Source organism: Carettochelys insculpta, chromosome 24 (assembly GCF_033958435.1).
Source record: "Carettochelys insculpta isolate YL-2023 chromosome 24, ASM3395843v1, whole genome shotgun sequence".
Taxonomy (NCBI): Eukaryota; Metazoa; Chordata; order Testudines; family Carettochelyidae; genus Carettochelys; species Carettochelys insculpta.
In genome coordinates, this window is record NC_134160.1 from 18,902,384 (window position 1) to 18,920,767 (window position 18,384).

The following is an 18,384-nucleotide window of genomic DNA, read 5'->3' on the forward strand; positions in this document are numbered from 1 at the left end:
CTGTTAAGTTAAATACATAAAAAAGATGGACTTCAGACGAGCCAGACAGTGTGGTGTCTGTCAATATGAAATTTCAGTGCAACATACAAAGTGATGCATGTGGGAGGGAATACTTTGAGTTGTAATTCGTAAGGTTGCTTATGTTCTAAATTATTACCTCTCTCTGAGAAAAGACCTGGGTAATCAGAAGCACGACATAAAATTTGCTAGTCATACATAATCCAGAGCTAAACCTGTTACTTTTTATCCAGGTAAAGAAATATATTTTATAAATCACACCCATGTAGCTACTCAAAGTAATGGCAAAAATTTTTAGGTACCTCCAAAAGCAAGAAGATGGCTAAACAACCAATAGAGCCACTGCATGATCACAGTGCTAAATGAGCACTCAAGGATTATAAGATCATTTCAGAGAAACTAGATATCTTTTTTTGTTGCTCTTCATGGCTGAGGATGTTAAGGAGATTCCCAAACCTGGACCAGTCTTTTTAGATGACAAATCTGAGGAACTGTTCCAGACTTAGGTGTCGTCAGAAGAGAATTTGAAAAAATTGATAAACTAAACAGAAAAAACACACCAAGACCATATGGCATTCACCCAAGAGTTATGAAGTAACTCAGCTGTGAAATTGCAAAACTATTCACTGCAGTTTGTAGCATCCTTTAAATCAGCTTTTTTACCAAATGATTGGAGGATAGCTGTTGTGATGCCAGTCTTCAAAAAGGATTCTGGAGATGATCCTTGTAGTTACAGACCAGTAAGTCTAATGTCAGTACCAGGCAACTTAGTTGCAACGATAGTAAAGAACAGAATAGTCAGGTATGTGGATGAACATAATTTCTTGGGGGGCGGGGGGGTCAACATGGTTTCTGTAAAGGAAAATCATGCCTCACTAGTCCACTAGAATTCTTTGACAGGAAGAAAGTACATATGGACAAAGGGGTTACAGTGAATATAGCATACTTAGATTTCCAGAAAGCCTTTGACAAGGTCCTTCGCCAGCAGCTCTTAAGTAAATTAAGCTATCATGGGATAAGAGAGAAGGTGCTCTCATGGATTGATAACTGATTAAAATAAAGGAAACTGTAGGAATAAATGGTCAGTTTTAAAATGGAGAGGGGGTAATCAGTGGTGTCTCCTAGGGCAGTGTTTCCCAACTGTGGTACACATACCACTGGTGGTATGCAAAAGGACTTCAGGGGGTGCACTGCAGAAATAAATTACTAAAAATCAGGAGCTACGCCTAGGACAGCACTGGAAGGGGGGTACACCAATAAATCTGAAGTCCTGAAAGGGGTAGGCAAAGGTTTTGAGTTTGGAAAACACTGCCCTATGGAGTCTGTACTGGGACCAATCCTATTCAACTTATTCATAAATGATTTAGAGAAAGGGATAAAAAGTAAAGCTGCATCTACACTATGAGATAAAATCGGTTTCTTTACGCTAGGTTTTATCCATTCAGTGTTGACCATCTTTACCTTCCCACAAGCTCCCCACAAAATTAACTTGCTGCTGCCACACACAAATAGCTTAAATCGAGTGCTGCAGCAGTGTATTGTGGGAACCTATCCCACAGTTCCCTGAGCTCTGTAGCATTCTGGCCCCACAAGTAGATGTGGGTATAATGACATCTTCCTACGTTTCATTCCCCTCTTTCCTCTGCCGTGTTGAGTACATTTAAGTAGACATGAGTGCGACACTGACACTCAGATGAATCATTCACAGTTATAGCTTGGGCTGGCTAAAAGACCCGAGACTACAGCCAGGTTTGGACCTGCCAAAAAAGACCCTCAGGACAAGCATATGCCCTGCGGCAAACCTTACTTCAAGAGATGTGGTAATTGTATAGCTATTACATTCCCTTCATTGAAACATGTATGGCTCAGGGCAGCTAAAAAACCCGCCACTGACAGCCAGCACCCGAAAATTGTGATGTTTGATAGCCCCAAAAACCATGCTGGGCCAGGGACACCCACCACCTGCCCCTATGAGCAGTGTGCCTAGGCTTTATTTTGCGCTTGGATATGAATTTAGGATATGAATACAGGGAAAGAGGATTCTAAGTAGTACCAGTGCTGCACCAAAACTCGAATGAATCGTGAGTAACAGCTTGGGGCGGCTAAAAGACAGCAAACATTTGAGAGCCGCAAAAATTGTGACCTCCCACAGAGACATGCAAGAATTTTGAATCTGGATCTAGGGCTTCTGAGAAAGAAGACCCTTATGTTTAAGTACACACAGTTGCTACACTGAAACTCGAATGAATTGTTGAAACAGTTATGGCTCGGGATAGATAAAAGACCCCTGAATAAAATCAGCCCCTTTAGCCTTTGATAAAGCCCATATAAAAAATTTCGTACCGGAGGACAGCCACTCTACTGATGAAGCATTTCCTTCCAGTGACCTAAAATCATGACCACTGAGGGAGACATCCCCCAGGCGGATAAAAGACCTCTGCCTATAACCAGCCCCGAAAATCATAACTGCCTAGGGAAGCTTCTCCCAGGCAGCTAAAAGACCCCTGGCTATAGCCAGCCCACAAAAATCATGACCACCAGGGGAGATTTCCCTCGGCTTCCTAAAAGAACCCAGACTACAGGCAGCCCCCCAAAATCATGATTGCCAAGAGAGACATCCCTGGGTGGCTAAAAGACCCCTGGCTACAACTAGCCCCTTAAAATTGTGACCCTTCCCACGCGCAAGCTGCCTGGCACCTCGCATAGCATGTCCTTTTATCGGTTCGGGGTCAAGACACGTGATGCAGCTGAGCCTGGGAATGTTCCAGCCTGTGTGGTGCTTCCAGCAGTATGGGATGTGAGGGGGGCAGGACAACATGTAAACAGCTGACAAGAAGTTTCTCGTCCTCCCAGACAACCACAACTCCCACCCGCAGACTAGCTGCCCCGTGATGTGGGTGAGGGAAAGGTCCAGAATGTGTGGTGCCTCCGGCAGGATGTGGGGGTATGGTGTGTGTGGGGGCGGGGGGAGGACAACATGTAAATGGCTGAAAATAAGTTTCTCATCCTACCAGACAAGCACGACCCCAACCCACAGCCTAGATGACACATGGTTTGAGGGCAGTGCAAAAAAATAAAATTCAGCTAGCGGGGGTATACACAGAACCACAGACCCCACAGCCATGCTGCTAGCAAAGAAAGAGAAGTCTCTTTTTTTAGCCTGTCATGACCCTACAGCCACAGGCTTCCAGGTGCTGAATTGTTGTAATGGTCTTCCTGTTGCCTAATTGTCTGCACCTGAGAGCAGGGGAAATGGAAGAGTCCAGAGCAGAGAACTGTGGGGTATTGTGGGGCACATATGGGACATCTCTGGAGGCTAATGAATTTGATTTAAAGACTGTGTTTCCTCACTACCCTTCATTCAGAATTTTAAATTTGAACTGAATGCTACACCCATCATGTTGCTACAATTTTAGGATTTCAGTATGTCTATTTTAGCGCTTCATAAATTGAGTTAATGGAATTTACAGTGAGGACTGGCACGTGGAAATATTGGGCTAAATGCCTTATTTGATTTTATCTCATAGTGTAGACACAGCCAGAATATGAAGGGTCAAAAGAATCTCACAAAACTAGGTGACTGGACAACACAAGACAGACAAATTTTAATGCTGATAAGTGCAAAGTAATGCTAATTGGAAAATATCCCAAATATATATATAGAAAATAATGGGGACTAAATTAGTGATTATCACTTGAGAGATCTTGGAATCATTATGGATAGTTCTCTGAAAACATCCACTCAGTCAAAATAAGCTAATAAAGTGTTAGGAATCATTAAAAAGGGGATAGAGAAAAATCTTATTGCCTCTATATAAATCCATGGTACTCCCACATCTTGAATTCTGCATACACATGTGGTCATCTCATCTCAAAAAAGACATCTTAGCATTGGAAAGAGTTCAGAAAAGGGGCAACAAAAGTACTTAAGGGTTTGGAATTGCTGCCTGATGAGGAGAGATTAAAAAGAAGGTGAATACCAAAAAGTTATTTACTTGTTTCCATAACAAAAACTAGGGGTCACCAAATGAAATTAATAGGTAGCATGATTTGCAGAGGAGGAGAAAAAAAAAAAATAGTAGTATGTCTTCTTACAACATGCAGTCAGCCTGTGGAACTCCTCGCCAGTGAATTTCTTCAAGGCCAGGACTTCAACGGGGTACAAAAAAGAACTAGAAAAATTCATGGCTGTTAGCCAGGATGGGTAGGAATGATGTTCCTGGCCTCTGTTAGTCAGAAGCTGGGAATGGGTGATGGGGAGGGGTCATTTGATGTTTCCCTCTTGTGTTCACTCCACGAAGGACACCTGGCATGGCCATGACCAAGTATGGCCATTCTTATGCAGGTCTGGAAAGCAAGCTTGGGAGGCGCTTACCTCCGCCTGGGAAATTTTAGTCTATTCCAGGGATGGAGAACGTCCAGCCCTGGACCACAGTTTGCCTGGACCTGGCCCCCAAGGCTCAGGGCTCCTCTCCCCAGCATCCAGACCACAGCAGGTGCAGGGTTTGGAGCCCTGAGCTTCGTGGGCTGGAGTCAGGTAAGCCAGGACCGGATCCAGCCCGTGGGCTCTGCCTTGGAGAGGCTAGGCAGCTGCACTGGGTGCCTTGTGCTGCTGCTGCTACCACTGCTCCTTCTCTTCCTCCCCGCCTGAGAGAGCAAGAGCCTAGCACAGCTTGCAGAGAGGCTTTCTCCGCCTTTCTGAATGGCCAGGTTACCAGCCCATCGGGGGCAGTGCCTAGGAGCTGCTGGAAAAAGCCTCTCCACAGAGCTGTACTCCAGACTGCTGTTCCCCCAACGGGCAGAGGGGATGGCAGCAGCAGCACATGGAGGTAGGTTCCTCACCATCGCCCAGCCTCCCCCCCACCCCACCCAATCCACACACATACCCCCCTGCCCAAAGGCTGAGAGCCCCCATCCTCAGGCTGTTCCTGCACCTTCCTGCTACCCAGTCTCCTGAAGCCCCCACTCATGCACCTTACCTACCACCCAGATCCCCCAACCCCAGTCCATTCCTGCACCCCCCCAGTCCCCAAATGCCCGTCCCACTCCGGCACCCTCCCTCCTGCCCAGACCCACACCTGCTCCTCAGCAGCTCCCTCCCACACGCTATGGAGTGGCGATAAGGCAGTTTACATCATCATAATTATGTCAGTGTGGGCGCTCCAGCCTTGCTCCCACCAGGGTAGCTACTGCCCTACTCTGCCATAAGGGCGCCACCTCCTCAGGAGGTATCAGGGTAGTTATGGTGACAGTCCGTGCGGATACTGCGTTACTTACTGCAGCTGCTGGCTGGCTGCTTCTCAATTTCTTGTTGATGCTGGAGCTGTGAAGTTGACAAAAAGTCTGGCAAAGTCACTGCTATGAACCTCATACCAGACTCACAGCTTGAGCTGTCGCTTCAGGGCAGGTGGCAGGGCTCTCCATTGCAAAACTAGGCTACCCTTTCCTGCCCTCCTGGCCTGTCCCAAGCTCTCTGCTCTGAGGCTTGGCTGTGCCCCACTGGACTCCTATCAAGTGAAGTCTACCTGCAGCCAAGAGCCTGTGCTCTGAGGCCTTCTTTCCCTTTCTCCCCCACTCTGCTCTGCTGGATCTGCTCTTCTTAAGTCAGTGCAGTGGCTCCAGGGGCTGCACTGACAGGAGGGCGGTGGTGGGCAAGACAAACCATGGTAATTACCGCGGCAGTTGTGTGTTAAGTCTGTCATGTAGCTGTGCCCTCAGTCTGTCCTGCACTCTGCATCGGTGAGAGCCTGGGGAGGGACTTCAGGGGCAGCCCCAAAAAAACCGACTGCTGGGGAAGAGGATAACCTGTCCATGTAACTGCTAACCGTGGGGCAAAGCGAGGTGTGCATGGTGCCAAACCAGGCTGAAATCATTAGGTGGGATCTAGTTTAGATGGCTTGTTGTGGTGGCCTCGGTACTCGGAGCCATTCACTAAGTCAGAGGTGCCCAGGCTGGCCCACATGCCATCAGTGTGCTTCATTCAGGTGGTCTGCACAAAGCTCTCTAAGGTATGCACGTGGGCACCACACCTTTCAGTGCAGCCACGTAGGTGTGGCTTGGCGGGAGGGGACCGTGGCGGGAGTTTGGGACGTTCAGGGCTGTGGTGGCCAGGGAAAGAGGCAACTTGACAGCTTCAGGGCCCTGGCTGCAGGGGAGGAGGGGGCTCTCCTTCCCTGCCTCAGCTCTCTGGCTGGGGAGAGACACTTAAAAAGATCATTAAGTGGTCCACTGAGACCCTCAGGAATTTACCAGTGGCCTGTGGGGGGTGGAGTTTGAGATCCACTGCAATAAATAGCTCTGTCTTCCCTCCACTTGCAGAAAAAACGGATGGAAAACCCAGGCTCGCTGAGCATGGATGAGTCTGTGACCCGGCGAATTCAGAACTTCCCTTACAGTGGAGGGTTGTATGGTGGCCTGCCTCCCACTCACAGCGAAGCAGGTTCTCAATCACATGGCATTCATGGGACAGCGCTCATTGGAGGCCTGCCAATGCCCTACCCCAATCTTGCCCCAGAGGTGGACTTGACTCCTGTTGTGCCATCAACGGTTAGCATGAACCCTGCACCCAACCCTGCAGTCTTTAATCCTGAAGCTGTGAACGAGCCAAAGAAGAAGAAATATGCAAAGGAGGCCTGGCCAGGCAAGAAACCCACCCCTTCTCTACTTATCTGAGCTGCGCTGGCTTGGGTGGTGGGAGTGACGAACTCGAGAAACTGCTTCCAGGCACTGTTGTCTTTTTACAGTTTGTGTCCAAACCACACGTAATACAAGACTGAAGGAGTGAAATGTCCCTCAAAGATCTGTCTTCAGAACATTTTTGTCTGTAAAAACATATCCAGCCTCCTTTCAAACCCAAAGGCCACTCACCATAACTTAAAGGGACACTGTCAAGTAAGTCAGGCCCCAAATTTACGGCCTGACTCTACAACTATGAGTAACCTTGCTCCAGCTGGACTGCTCAGGGCAGTATTCACTACCTCAAGAGTCAGTGTGCCGGGGCAGGCCTAAATTCAGTATGAAACTGGGGTTTTATGTATAACTTTTAAAAGATTTACCAACTGTCATATGAATGGGTTGCTCTTCTTGTTACACCATTAGAGTCACACGAAAGCTTTTAGTTTGGCTGTGAACATTTCCTTGTTGTATTTGCAAGCGAAAACACTGCAACAGCTGGGTAGCTCTTCAGAGACTGCAGGTGAAACGGACAGGAAATAAAAGTGGAACTGACTAGTCAATTTCTACTTAGCTACACACAAGGCAAATTGCAAAGAAATAGTTTGAAGTCCTTCTCACCAGTTCTTTACTGTCAAATTCCAGGTGTTTGAAAGGACACAGATAAGAACACTTTGGTTTTCTTAATATGCTCTTTAACCTTTCAGCAGAAATTAAATGTCAAAGAGGAAAACACACATGCCCTTAAGACTTCTGAGTTCAGTGAGCATCGAGGATGTTATAGGTCTGCCACTGAGCTGCAATGAGTTGGTTTCATACAAACAACATAATCTTTAAAGATCAAAGAATAAAGCTATGAGCAGTTTTCTGCCTTGTCCTTTTCCCTGCTAGCAGCAGAGGGCAGGAGTCAAAGACAAACAGCAGATGAGTCAAATGGCAGGGTAGCTTCTCAGTGGAATGTAAGTCCTGTCTCATCTAAACAAAAGCTGTTTTGAGTGCACTGATTTGAGTTTTGAACAGGCACAATGATGAACTTGCCTGAAATGTTCCTGCAAATCCTCGGCTGTGGTTTCTAAAACAGTTTAAGTTCATTCAATACTTGGGTAAGGAAATACGTAGCGAAATCAGAGCTATATTGCCCTAGGTTTATTCAGAACCCTTTAGATGAACTGTTATCACACAGGCTACTTCTAAACTTAGGAAAAACTTAGAAATAGCCACACTAATGGCCAAATCGAAGAATATTAATGAGGTGCTGAAATGAATATTCAGCACCTCATTAGCATGCTGCCAGCCGTGGCACTTTGAAAGTGCCGCATTTCGGACACCCGCAGCTCATCTACATGGGGGTCCTGTTCATAAGGGCCCTGCAAACATCGAAATCCCCTTATTCCTAATAGCTATAAGGGGGTTTCAATGTTTGCAAGGTCCTTTTGAAAAGGACCCCCCTGTAGACGAGCTGCGCATGAGTGAAACGCAGCATTTTCGAAGTGTCACAACCAGCTGCATGCTAATGAGGCACTGAATATTCATTTCAGTGCCTCATTAGTATTGGATTTGGCTATTAGCATGGCCATATCGAAGTTTTTTCTAAATGTAGACACGGCCACAATGTAATAAGTTACCATATTATTTTGGGGAATTTCTCCAGAATACATGCACTAAAATGTAACCACATCCCTGGGGGGGCAGTAGTGCTTTGGAAGTAGTTACCTGGCAAGCCAGCGTTGCCAAACCCTGACAGCCATCAGCGTTAGGCTGTCCTTTACTTTATCAGATCTGTCCATATACCTGGGAGCTGCGTTGGACAGATGTTCCAAAATCAGTGTAACTTCTGCTCCTGGAGAATCGCCATTTCTATCATGTTTGTGATATTAAAATAAGCTAGTAACTACCCCAGCCAGGATTTCAAGTCCCTTGTGGTCTGGCTGGTTCCCACCTCCCTCCCCCATAACTGACTCTCAAGCTACTAGCTGCTGGAGCACTTTCTGGTGTCGCTAGCCCATGGTGTGATTGTAACACATCAGAGTTTAGGGTGACTTGCTAAACGGCTTGTGTTCCTCCTTTTGTTGTTCCTGTTCCAAACCCTCTAAAGTCCACTTAGGTCTACTTCTTCCCAAGCTGTAGAATTCTCTTCCCTGCCAGTCTGTTACGAAGGCAGCTCTCTAGGGCGTGACCAGTCAGGGCAAGTAAAAGCTGAACAGACTTTGACAAGTGACTCTGCAAGATCTCTGTGGGGTGGGGGAACTTGCATATTTTGAAGCTCTTCTCATTAGTTTTGTACATGCTCTCGTTATTTCAGAGCTCTGTGACTCTTATGGGCTAGGAAGGAGGGGGTGGCCTGAAACTTATGGGCTTTATACAGAAGTTTGTATATTTGTGTAATAGGCCTTTTCACACTTTCTGTTTAGCTTTTTATCTGTAACCTTTACTACATTGTAAATTAAATGGAAGTTTTGCCACTTTGGAGAGCTTAGTGTATTCATTCCCAAGCCAGGTCCCTGCTGCAGTTGGGAGCTTGCTTTGTGTGGGTCATTTTGAAGTAGGGATGTAAAAGGCTAACTGGGTAACCAGTTAACCAGACTGTGTCCAAACCCAGCAGGCCAGCTAAGAACAGTCCCTGGCCCTGCTTGGCAGGCAGGACTCCTGCCCCCCAGAGGCAGCAGGGCCACAGCTCTGATGGTTCTGTGCTGCCCTGCCAACAGTTAACTGGTTAAACATTCAAATTATATCATTTAACTCTTTTAAAACGTATTTACATCCCTGTCTTGAAGGTCTCTGCTGCAAAATGCCTTTGTCAATAGAGGCCCTGAGCATGGCAAGGTCTGACTGCTGCTTCACCCAGAGGAGACTAAATCTGATTGCTGTTCCCACCCTGTCTCCTCAGCCCTGGGCTTGTGGCCTGCAGGAGATGGCACAAAATGGTGTCAATCCCTGAGGGTTTTCACCCAGTAATTATCCTGCTCTGTCCAAATGAATTCTCATAGTCCTGGAAGGGGCTCAGCTCTGCAAAGCCTGGGCCATGCCTTCCTGCAGCAGTCTGGGCCCAGCCTCTGAGCACTCATTGCAAGAGTAATGGGCTACCCACCCTGATAAGGGGCCAGACCACTTTGCCCCACATGGGATCTGAATGGCAAAGGGCCCCCCAGTGCACTAAGCCCTTTGCTGCTCAAAGCCAAGCCTCACAGTCCAATAGGTGCGTTTGAGACCATGTCTATCCAGGAACTGCTCCAAAGAACCCTTCTTGGCAAGGGCTGTGGAAGCTGCAGTGCCGGCAGGACTAGCTGTACAGCTAAAGCAACAGGACTGTGTTCAGTAACACCAAGGCACAGGCCCTGGGGGCAAAGCTGCACTCCTGGAAACGTGCCCTTGGTTCCCTTTTGCTGTTGTTTCTCTGGCTGTGCCAAAGGCTGAGCAGTACCCACCCCTGCACCTGCAGCTGCAGGGAAGGAGAAGGCACTGCACAGCCGAGGGTGGCTGGAGGAAGGCTTTTCAGGGCAGCCAGCTCCAAGGAGTGAGGAGTTGACCTGCAGTGGGGCTAGGGAAGTCTGAGCTGCCTGCCAAAGGAAGGGGAGCTCTAGGGGCCGGGCACCCTAAGAGCAGTCCGGCAGCCAGGGACTTCCTCCCTGGCAGGATTCTCGCCGCAGTCTGTTTTGTTCAGCAGGGGCAGTGCTGAGCCAAGGTCTTTGGCAACACTCTCACAGAGGTGGGGGTGTATAGGGCAAAGCGGCTGCAGCCTTTAGCCGTCTACCCTGGCTGAATGCATCAGACTGTGCCTAGTTCTGTGCAGGGCTGGCTGGGAGGGAGACCAGCAGGATCCCAGCCAGCTTTCACGATGGAGGTGACTGTAGGCACAGGGCCGTTCCAGGGCCAGCCTCTCCCTTTCTTCACTGAGCCCTGCAGAAGCTCTCAGGGCCCTGTTGCCTGGCTGACTGAACAGGAGAGCACCTCAAGCGTGGTCCTGTCGGTGGAACTGCCCGGTCCCCCCAACCACCTGCCTGACATCCAGCAGGCTCCCAAGGCACCTGGCTCCAGCCCCCATCTCTTCTCTGCAGACCTGCTCCAGGACTGCTTATCATGCTGGGCAGGATCCTGCTTGGCCCCTGCCAGGGGCCCCTCCTGACTCAGTGTCTCACCCCTGACACCCACTGGTGTGCACCTGCAGCCCTGACCAGAGTTGAACTGTCTAGTCTGGCAGCGGCTGGGGAGGTGGAGACGTGTTCCTCCCGTTCCCGTGCCCTCGCCCAGAAGGAAGTGCAATGGGAATGAGTGTACTCTGACCCTGCTGCTGGGGCTCTGCCTTCCGCAGGCTGCAGCACAGCAGCCACACCACGGATGCTGACTTTTAAGGAACAGGCAGGCTGGCCGGTGCAGCAAACGTAGCAGTTCCGGTGGCTGGTGGCTGCAGCAGCTCTTCGCTCTGTTCTGTGCCACAGGGAGTCGGTTCCTCTTTCGGGCCCCGCTGAGAATCGCTCCCCCCAGGACAGGCGCCGGGTACATCCTACAGCCTCTTTCTCCAGCCTTGCAAACAGGTGGAGGGGAAAGAAATGGTGGTGGAGATAGTAACGCTCCAGGGGGCTCCCCCAGCATTCCCCACGTGCTGCCTTGTTCCCAGGGCAGGTGGGGTGCCAGCTCAGCTGTGTCCAGCTCATGGGAGTCAGCAGCTGCTACAATATAGGAAGGTCAACTGAGAGTAGAGAAGAAACTGATGGTGACCAGCTCCCCCTCCAGCAGCACCCCTGTGTGGTGCCGGTGCCCCAGCTTCAGCAGCAGGTCTCCCTGCCCAGCACTGAGGGGAGGCAGGAGTGGAGAAAACTTCTGTGCAGCGGGCAGTGACCTGGTGGCCTTGGCCATATGCACCGACACTGCTCCAGCGCCTGGCACAAGAAGTAACCAGTGACTAGAGCTGTGCTTTGCAACCGGGCAGAGGAAACTGCTGCTGCTCTTCCAGAGCAGGAGGGCAAAGCACCCACCTACCCACTTGCCCCTTTTACTGGGTAAGAGCCAAGCAGACACTTGCCGCCCCCTCCTGCTGACCTCACAGGCCCCGTGCGATCCCTGCCCCAGTATGCAGCAGTTAGGGAGAAGCAGGAGGGTATTGGGCAGCCCTTGGGGAGCAAGGCATGTGCAGCACTCCCAAGGGAACAGAAAGCGTGTGTCTGGACGGACAGAGGGACCCACTGAGCAAGGGCCAGGGCGAACCAGCTCCCAGCCGCTCCCCAGCCTGTACACCAGTGGCCATGTCAGCCAGAGCTCCAAGTGACAGGGTCCAGGGGTGTCCTCCAGGCAGATCAAATGAGCACTGGCTCAGCCCAAGGTCCGCAAGGGCGAAAGGTCATCGAATGAGGGCCTGTCACTTTTACCTTTTGGGGCCATGCCCAGTTGCAACCTGTTTGCTCTAGTCAAAGGAGCCAGGGGTCAGAGCAGCTCCACCATTGGGACATATTAAAATTCACCTCTGCACCACCGAGAAGTTTAAAAGTGATGTTGCCTTGTATATTAAAAATGTGCACACTTGGACAGAGGTGGAGATGGACGTAGGAGATGGACGGGATGAAAGTGTCTGGGTTTGACTCAGAGGAGTGAAAAACAAGTATGAGGTCCTACTAGGCGTCTACTACAGGCCCTCTAGCCAGGTGGAAGAGGTGGATGAGGCTTTCTTTAAACAGCTAACAAAATCATCCAGGGCCCAGAATTTGGTGGTGATGGGGGACTTCAACTATCCAGGTATATGTTGGGAAACTAATACAGCAGGGGACAGACTGTCCAATAAATTCTTGGATTGCACTGCAGACAACTTTTTATTCCAAAAGGTTGAAAAAGCTACCGGGGGGGAAGCTGTTCTAGATTTAATTTTAACAAATAGGGAGGAAATTATTGAGAATTTGAAAGTGGAAGGATGCTTGGGTGAAAGTGATCATGAAATCAGAGTTCACAATTCTAAGGAAGGGTAGAAGGGAAAACAGTGCAATAGAGATAATGGATTTCAGGAAGGCAGATTTTGGTAAACTCAGACAGCTGGTAGGTAAGGTCCCATGGGAAGCTAAACTGAGGGGAAAAAACGGCTGAGGAGAGTTGGCAGTTTTTCAAAGAGACATTATTAAGGGCCCAAAAGCAAGCTATCCCGCTGCGTAGGAAAGATAGAAAACATGGCACAAGACTGCCTTGGCTTAACCAGGAGATCTTGCATGATCTCAAACTAAAAAAGGAATCATATAAGAAATGGAAACTAGGACAAATTACAAAGGATGAATATAGGCAAACAACACGAGCATGCAGGAGCAAGATTAGAAAGGCTAAGGCACAAAATGAGTTCAAACTAGCTACAAGCATAAAGGGAAACAAGAAGGCTTTTTACGAATACATTGGTAACAAGAGGAAGACCAAGGAGAGGGTAGGGCCATTGGTCAGTGACGAGGGAGAAACAGTAACAGGGAATTTGGAAATGGCAGAGATGTTTAATGAGTTCTTTGTTTCAGTCTTCACTGAAAAATCTGAAGGAATGCCTGACATAGAGAATGGTAGTGAAAAAGGAGTAGGTTTAGAAGTTGAAATAAGAAAAGAACAAATTAAAATTTACTTAGAAAAATTAGATGTCTGCAAATCACCAGGGCCTGATGAAATGCATCCTAGAATCCTCAAGGAGCTGATAGAAGAGGTATCTGAGCCTTTAGCAATCATTTTTGGAAAATCATGGGAGACAGGAGAGATTCCAGAAGACTGGAAAAGGGCAAATATAGTGTCCATCTATAAAAAGAGGAAGAAGAATAACCCAGGAAACTACAGACCAGTCAGCTTAACTTCTGTGCCAGGAAAGATAATGGAGCAGGTCATTAAAGAAATCATCTGCAAGCAATTGGAAGGTGGTAAGGTGATAGGGAGGAGCCAGCATGGTTTTGTTAAAAACAGATCATGTCAAACCAATCTAATAGCTTTCTTTGATAGAATAACGAGCCTTGTGGATAAGGGGGAAGCAGTGGATGTGGTATACCTAGACTTCAGTAAAGCATTTGACACTGTCTCACATAATATACTTATCAATAAACTACACAAATACAACTTAGATGGGGCTACTATAAGGTGGGTGAACACCTGGCTGGATAACCGTACCCAGAGAGTAGTTATTAATGGTTTTCAATCCTGCTGGAAAAGTACAACTAGTGGGGTTACACAGGGGTCTGTTTTAGGACCGGTTCTGTTCAATATCTTCATTAACGATTTAGATATTGACGTAGAAAGTACACTTATTAAGTTTGCAGATGATACCAAGCTGGGAGAGGTTGCAACTTCTTTGGAGGATAGGGTCATAATTCAAAAGGATCTGGATAAACTGGAGAAATGGGCTGCGGTAAACAGAATGAAGTTTAATAAGAACAAAGTGCTCCACTTAGGAAGGAACAATCAGTGTCACACATGCAGAATGGGAAAGGACTGCCTAGGAATGAGTACAGCAGAAAGGGATCTAGGGGTTATAGTGGACCACAAGCTAAATATGAGTCAACAGTGTGATGCTGTTGCAAAAAAAGCAAACATGATTCTAGGATGCATTAACAGGTGTGTTGTGAACAAGACAGGAGAAGTCATTCTCCCGCTCTACTCTGCGCTGGTTAGGCCTCAGCTGGAGTATTGTGTCCAGTTCTGGGCACCGCAGTTCAGGAAGGATGTGGAGAAATTGGAGAGGGTCCAGAGGAGAGCAACGAGAATGATCAAAGGTCTAGAGAACATGACCTATGAAGAAAGGCTGAAAGAATTGGGCTTGTTTAGTTTGGAAAAGAGAAGATTGAGGGGGGACATGATAGCATTTTTTAGGTTTCTAAAAGGGTGTCATAAGGCAGAGGGAGGGAACTTGTTCTTCCTTGCCTCTGAGGACAGAACAAGAGGCAATGGACTTAAACTGCAGCAGGGGAGATTCAGGTTGGACATTAGGAAAAAGTTCCAAACTGTCAGGCTGATCAAACACTGGAAGGAATTGCCAAGGGAGGTGGTAGAATCTCCATCACTGGAGATATTTAAGAACAGGTTAGATAGATGGCTTTCAGGGATGGTCTAGAAAGTGCTTGGTCCTGCCATGAGGGCAGGGGGCTGGACTCAATGGCCTCTCGAGGTCCCTTCCAGTCCTACTCCTCTATGATTCTATGATTCTATAACCCTCAAATACCCTTGCTGGCATGTTGCACCCACTGTCTGCCAGAGCATTGGGTGAACGTGGCACAAGCGGGTTTGTGAGCATCCAATCGATTTCACACGGCAGGTTGGGGCCAGTTCAAACGTGCGAAGCAGCAATCCTTCCCCAAGGCCCTCGAGTTACGCACAGGTTTGTTAGTCTTTCAGTTACAAAGCTTGTCAGCCAGTCAAGGTGCACAAAACTGTGTGCCTTGCCCAGGACTGTCCCGAGTGGAATGTGGTAATTCGTGAGGGGTTGGTGCAATTTGAGAGGTCCTGCCACAGCGAGGACTAGGAGAGGCAGTGAAGGAGAAAAGAACAGCAAAAACTGCCCCGCTCCCCTCCAACAGCTACCAACACCTGCCCTTCTGCAGTGAAACCTCTGGCTCCAGAATTAGACTGGTCACCCATCGGCGGACTCCCAGGAAGCCATCCTGCTCATTACTGAGTGACCATCAAGAGAAGGCAAAAAATGTGTGACTTGGATGATGGTTTTGCAGCCTCTGGTCACACGGTTTCCTCACCAATGACAAACGACCAACAAATGTAGAAAATCACAGTCTGTTGTGGATAATTTGCGAATAAGAAAGTTAAGTTTGTCAGAATGGTTATTCTTAAAGTAATTCCCACAGCGCCAGGCGAACAGCTGGAGACTCAGAGTGCCCTAACCCGGTTTGGCAAACTCCTAATGCGTCATTATTCCAAAGCTTTGAACGAGCCTTGTGATCAGCTTCACGCCTCTGGATTATCCCACAGCTCTTTAAATTGGTTATTCCATCTTTGGGATTTACACTCAAACTTGTGTCGCCTGCATCACAGGGGCCTGTTTCTGTTCCCCATTGTTAGAAAACAGCTCATACTGCCAACGGAAACAGAACCCTTTTTGCTGCAAAATGAACTTAGTGTCTTTATGAAACAAATCTCATCTGTGGCCTGAAATCATCTTGCTGCTAATATTCAGGAAAACAAACACCCTGTTTTCAAGGGCCTGGCACCTCATTCTGTTACTAGCTCCTCTGAATCAGTCCCCTCAGCAGGAAACTGCACTTCCTGCCCTGACAGGCCGGCCCCGAGCCCAGCCAGGAGAACAGGGCAAAGCACAAGTCCTACTTCAAGAGCAATGATAAAACTGGTGAGTGATATTGAGGGTGACAAACCACATGGCAACATCCGCTCAGTTCCCTGGGTGGGGGTTGGGAGTGCTCATATTTCATTTCCTGAGATGGAGTTGTCCTGGCTTTTTGGCTCCCAGGTCCACCCTTGAGGTTGACTTCCCCAGGGGCAGCAGGTTTGCAGAAATTGTGGCCCTGCCTAGAGCCTATGTCCTTTCCCCATCCAGACTTCCCCACCCCATCTGCTGGTGGCTCTGGAGGAGTTGGTTTGGCAGCTTTCTGCTTCCGCTGTGCTTGAAATACATTGCTGTTACTTTTTGAGTGTTTGGCTAACTGTTCTCCATCTGAAGAAGTGAGTTAACTCACGAAAGCTCATGCTCTAAACTTTTCTGTTAGTCTATAAGGTGCCACAGGACCCTTCGTTGCTGTTCTCCACATTGTTTTTCAGACATCCTCATTGTGTTTGCACTTCACTTGACAGAGATTACGCTCCTTTCTGTTTTCCTCACTAGGATTTAACTTCCACTTCAAACGATGCTGTTTTGTCTTTCATGGCTTCCTTTGCTTAGCTATTAAGCAACAGCAGCACTTTTTTGGTTCTCTTTACTGTTTTCTTTTTAGTTTGGTATACATTTAAGTTGAGCCCCACTTATGGTTCTTTGGAAAGTTTCCATGCAGCTTCCAGGGATTTAATTTTTGACACTGTAACTTTTAGTTTCCATTTAACCTCCTCAGTTTGTGTAGTTCCCCTTCCTGAAATTAAACGGCCCAGTGTTGGGCTGCTGAGGCGTTTTTTCCCACCACAAGGCTGTTAAATTTAACCAATTAACTATTTCCAAGTGGGCCAGCTCTGTTCATCTCCTGGACCAGACACTGTTTGCCACTTAGGACTAAATCAAGAACTGCCTCTTCTTTGGGGGTTCCACAATCAGCTGCTCCAAGAAGCGGACACTTGAGGTGTCGAGAAATTTTCTCTCTTCATCTCGTACTGAGGTCACTGAGTACAGCCCAGTCCACATGGGGAGAGCTGAAATCCCCCCATTGTTGCTGAGGTTTTATTTTTATAATCTCTCTCTCTAGTCTCCTTTAGCATTTCACAGATGCTATCACTCTTCTAGGCAGGTGGTCAGTAATATAGCCCTACTGCTGTGTTCTTAATAGTGTAGCACAGACGTACTGTCCACAGCGATTCTATGATATGATGTGATTAATTTCAGAGTTTTGCTTCTGTTTTCTTTCTTCACACATAGGGCCACTCCCTGCACCAGCAGACCCTGTTCTGCCCTTCTGATGTATTTTATGCCCTGGTATGACTGTCGCATGGATTGCCCTCATTCCACTGAGGCTCTGCGATGCCCTCAAACTCTGCCTGTAAATGCCATTCCCAAGACTGCCCTGTTAGCTCCCTTTGGTTTCTTAGCTTTTGACCGGAGGGGATCTGGCAATGCATTGGGATAGCTCAGGAGTCGGCAACCAAAAGAGCATGAAGAGACATTTAGCCAAGCTGGAAAAAAAACCTCAGTAACTCAAGTGCCGCAGTGCATGTGACTGTGAGACGGACCTCAATCAATAACGTCAAGCCATACTTTTTGTCATCCCTACTTTAAGAGCAGCGCCATATCAATGACTTGTAATGCAATACACATTTACCACAGGATGTTCGCAAACTTGTTGTACATTCTATTTCCTGGCACTTTCCTGGTGCATTGGTACCACTGACTTCCTCTCCTGAACCTTCTCTCTCTCTCTCTCTGGAGGATGCCGGGGGTTGTCCAATGGGTAGAGATCACAAATCATTTGCTATTTAGACATGAGTTGGTCATCGCTGGGCTTTTAAACATTCAATCTTTATTGAAACTAATCAGGAGGAGTTTTTCTTTACTTTTCAATCATAGCATTGGGAGTCACAAAGAAGCCCTTGAAGAATTGCACGCACACAGGTTGCAGACCCCTGGGATAATCTAATAATCCTCAGTTCACTTTCATGACAAGCCTGTGGTTTTCTTTCTCACCCTGCCTGTTCATACACACACCCCTGCCGCAAAGGCTGTGCTGCTCCTAAAACCATCAGGCACACTCAGTCTGTGCTTCAGTTCCCATTGCTGGAGCCAAGCCCTCCAGGTTGGAATATCTCAGTGCCTGAGCACCTGGAGCCCCTATAACTCACCCCCTATGGAGACCCTGACTGGCTGGCTCTGGGAGGGCCTGGCATTGTTACAGCCCTGGGCTTGCACAGAGCTGCAGAGAGGGAGAGAGATGGGGCCCAGGGCAGGGAGCTGGCCAGAGCGTAGCCCAGCTCACAGCTGCTCAGTATTGCCTGGCCTGGCTGGAAGGGGAGGGAGCAGGTCCTGACTGTGTGGCCATGGGCTGCTGTGGGCCTCTACAGGGATTGGCTGTACAGCTCGCAGTGAGCACCTGC

The 18,384-nt window shown here is 48.2% G+C and overlaps 1 protein-coding gene across 1 annotated transcript in view; it reads left to right on the forward strand.

Annotated features, from left to right (window-relative positions):
* Positions 1 to 8,066, forward strand: part of PPP1R8 (protein phosphatase 1 regulatory subunit 8) — a 36,672-nt gene extending 28,606 nt beyond the window's left edge. Inside the window, exon 8 of the mRNA XM_074976171.1 lies at positions 6,337 to 8,066. Coding sequence (XP_074832272.1) covers positions 6,337 to 6,690 — 354 coding nt within the window. The 3' untranslated portion in view covers positions 6,691 to 8,066. The remainder of the gene's footprint in view (positions 1 to 6,336) is intronic.
* The last annotated feature ends 10,318 nt before the right edge of the window (positions 8,067 to 18,384 follow it).